The sequence below is a fragment of the Colobus angolensis genome, unplaced genomic scaffold, assembly GCF_000951035.1.
Source record: "Colobus angolensis palliatus isolate OR3802 unplaced genomic scaffold, Cang.pa_1.0 Scaffold66, whole genome shotgun sequence".
Lineage (NCBI taxonomy): Eukaryota > Metazoa > Chordata > Mammalia > Primates > Cercopithecidae > Colobus > Colobus angolensis.
The window spans coordinates 2056313-2058184 of NW_012120265.1; the positions used below are offsets into that span (position 1 = coordinate 2056313).

Consider the following 1872-nt stretch of genomic DNA (forward strand, 5'->3'; position numbering starts at 1 on the left):
AAAGAAAGAAAAATAAAGTACACAGGAGGATGGGCTTAGACTATCTGCAAATATTATGCCATTTTATATCAGAGACCTGAGCATCTGTGGATTTTGGTATCCACGGGGTTCCTGGAACCAATCCCCTGTGAATACCAAGGGACAGTATACGCTCCACTCCAGAACCCTCCTTGCACCCCAGTCTGCCCTAGACACCACCTCCGGGTGGCCTCTTCCCTGGTCAAGGGTGGGAGTTGGGAGACGGCCGGATGGGGAGGGGTGTTTCTGAATTTCTGTTCCCGGTGTCCTCTCCGGCTTAACGGTAACATTTCTCTCAGGAGGATCCAAACCCACCCTCTGGGGCCATGAGGCCGCGCTGCATGACTTGCTGAACGTCACGGGGACCCCGTGAGGAACAAGGTTGCACACCGACTTTCAGCCATCGTGACTGTGGGGAGCGGCTGGACCAAGGGCTGACCTCCCCGACTGCATTTAAGCTGGGAAACCAAGTCTCAGAGTGAGGCGGGGCTTTCAGATATCACATGGGACAGAGGAAGAGCCCAGCTGGAGTCTGACTTATCTGGACCGCCATTGTCCTTGTGAGGCGTGGAATGTCCAGTGCAGTATCCCAGAGACTGTTTAATAACCTGTCTTCGCAGCCTGTCGGCAGTGCTGGAGTCCACCAGGAGCCTTCAATCTGGGAGAAACAGAGCCAGACATAGACAATTCCAGCATCACAAAACCAGAAGAAGAGACCTGCAGCTGTGAGAATCCAGACAGGAAGCAGAGATGGCATCCTTGCGGAAAGGGCATTTCAGCTGAGGCTTTGGAGTACAAACAGGAGCTCAGCAGGCAGACGAATGAGGAAGAAAAGTCAGAGAAGGTCAGAGCTGAGTGACGTTTGGAATCCACCCCGTTTATTGTAGAACTGGGGGTTCAGAGGGCAGGTGCCTCAAAGTTGAGGCCACACAGTGAGGTCCGGTGGGTGAAAGGACCCAGGAACGAGGTGTTCAGGAAAGCAGGTTGTCAGAGCTATGTGGAGTCTGTGGGTGGCAGGGGCAGCTGCTCCAGCCTTTGAAGACTTTGAAAGCCAGAGGTTCCTGGCGCAGGCTTGGACTTCCTGGGAGCTCCTCCAAGTACCCAGGGGCATCAGAGCTGCCTGGGTGTTCCATGGCCCAGGGAACCCAGGTTCAGGGTAGGACAGGCCAGACCAGATACCTAACGTGCAAAGTGAAAGCACTGGGCTCCCTGCTAAATGATGAAGAATTCAAGACAGTGACAACATTACGTCATACCTGGGGACAGAGGTCAGCCTAAGGTGACAGCCGGGGACTACTGTGCTTCCGGAGGCTCCTTGTGTCCTGGAGGAGAAGAGCACTAGAGGGGGCAGCTGGACAAGCTCCCAACTGCAGAGTGCCAGCGCTGGCTGGGGCAGGGCCCCGGCCTGGGACTCAGTATTTCTGATATGCCTTAAGAAATCATTATTTTGTACAGTTATTTTTTAAAAGTAAATGTGTGGAGAAAGAAACCAAGCTTCTTGGTTTATTTTCCGCCTCCATCCGGCTGCTGAGGGAACTGGGACTGCCATTCCTGGTCACTATCTTGGAGACTAAATTCCTGGCCAAGGAAAGCGGAGGGGCCCATGATTCAGAAGGGGAAACTGAGGCCCAGGACTGGGAGGGGGTTGGCCCAAGGACACATGAGGAGGCTGAGCTGGGGTGGGAGCCGAGCCCTGGGCCCCTTACCTGCACTCCCTGGGGGAGTCTCAGAGGCTGGCGGGGGCTGAACAGTGGAAGCCAAGCAGAGAACTCCTCTATCCTCAGAGAGTGGCGGGCTGGGGCTGGGAGGAGCCGCTTGAGTACAGGAACATCCTGTTACCTGAGTCTAGGTTTG

At 54.9% G+C, this 1872-nt stretch overlaps 1 protein-coding gene across 1 annotated transcript in view; it reads left to right on the top strand.

Annotated features, from left to right (window-relative positions):
• ARRDC2 (arrestin domain containing 2) overlaps positions 1–1507 on the top strand; it is a 7662-nt gene extending 6155 nt beyond the window's left edge. The window contains exon 9 of the mRNA XM_011925912.1: positions 318–1507. Within this exon, the coding sequence (XP_011781302.1) occupies positions 318–371 (54 nt within the window). The 3' untranslated portion in view covers positions 372–1507. The remainder of the gene's footprint in view (positions 1–317) is intronic.
• The last annotated feature ends 365 nt before the right edge of the window (positions 1508–1872 follow it).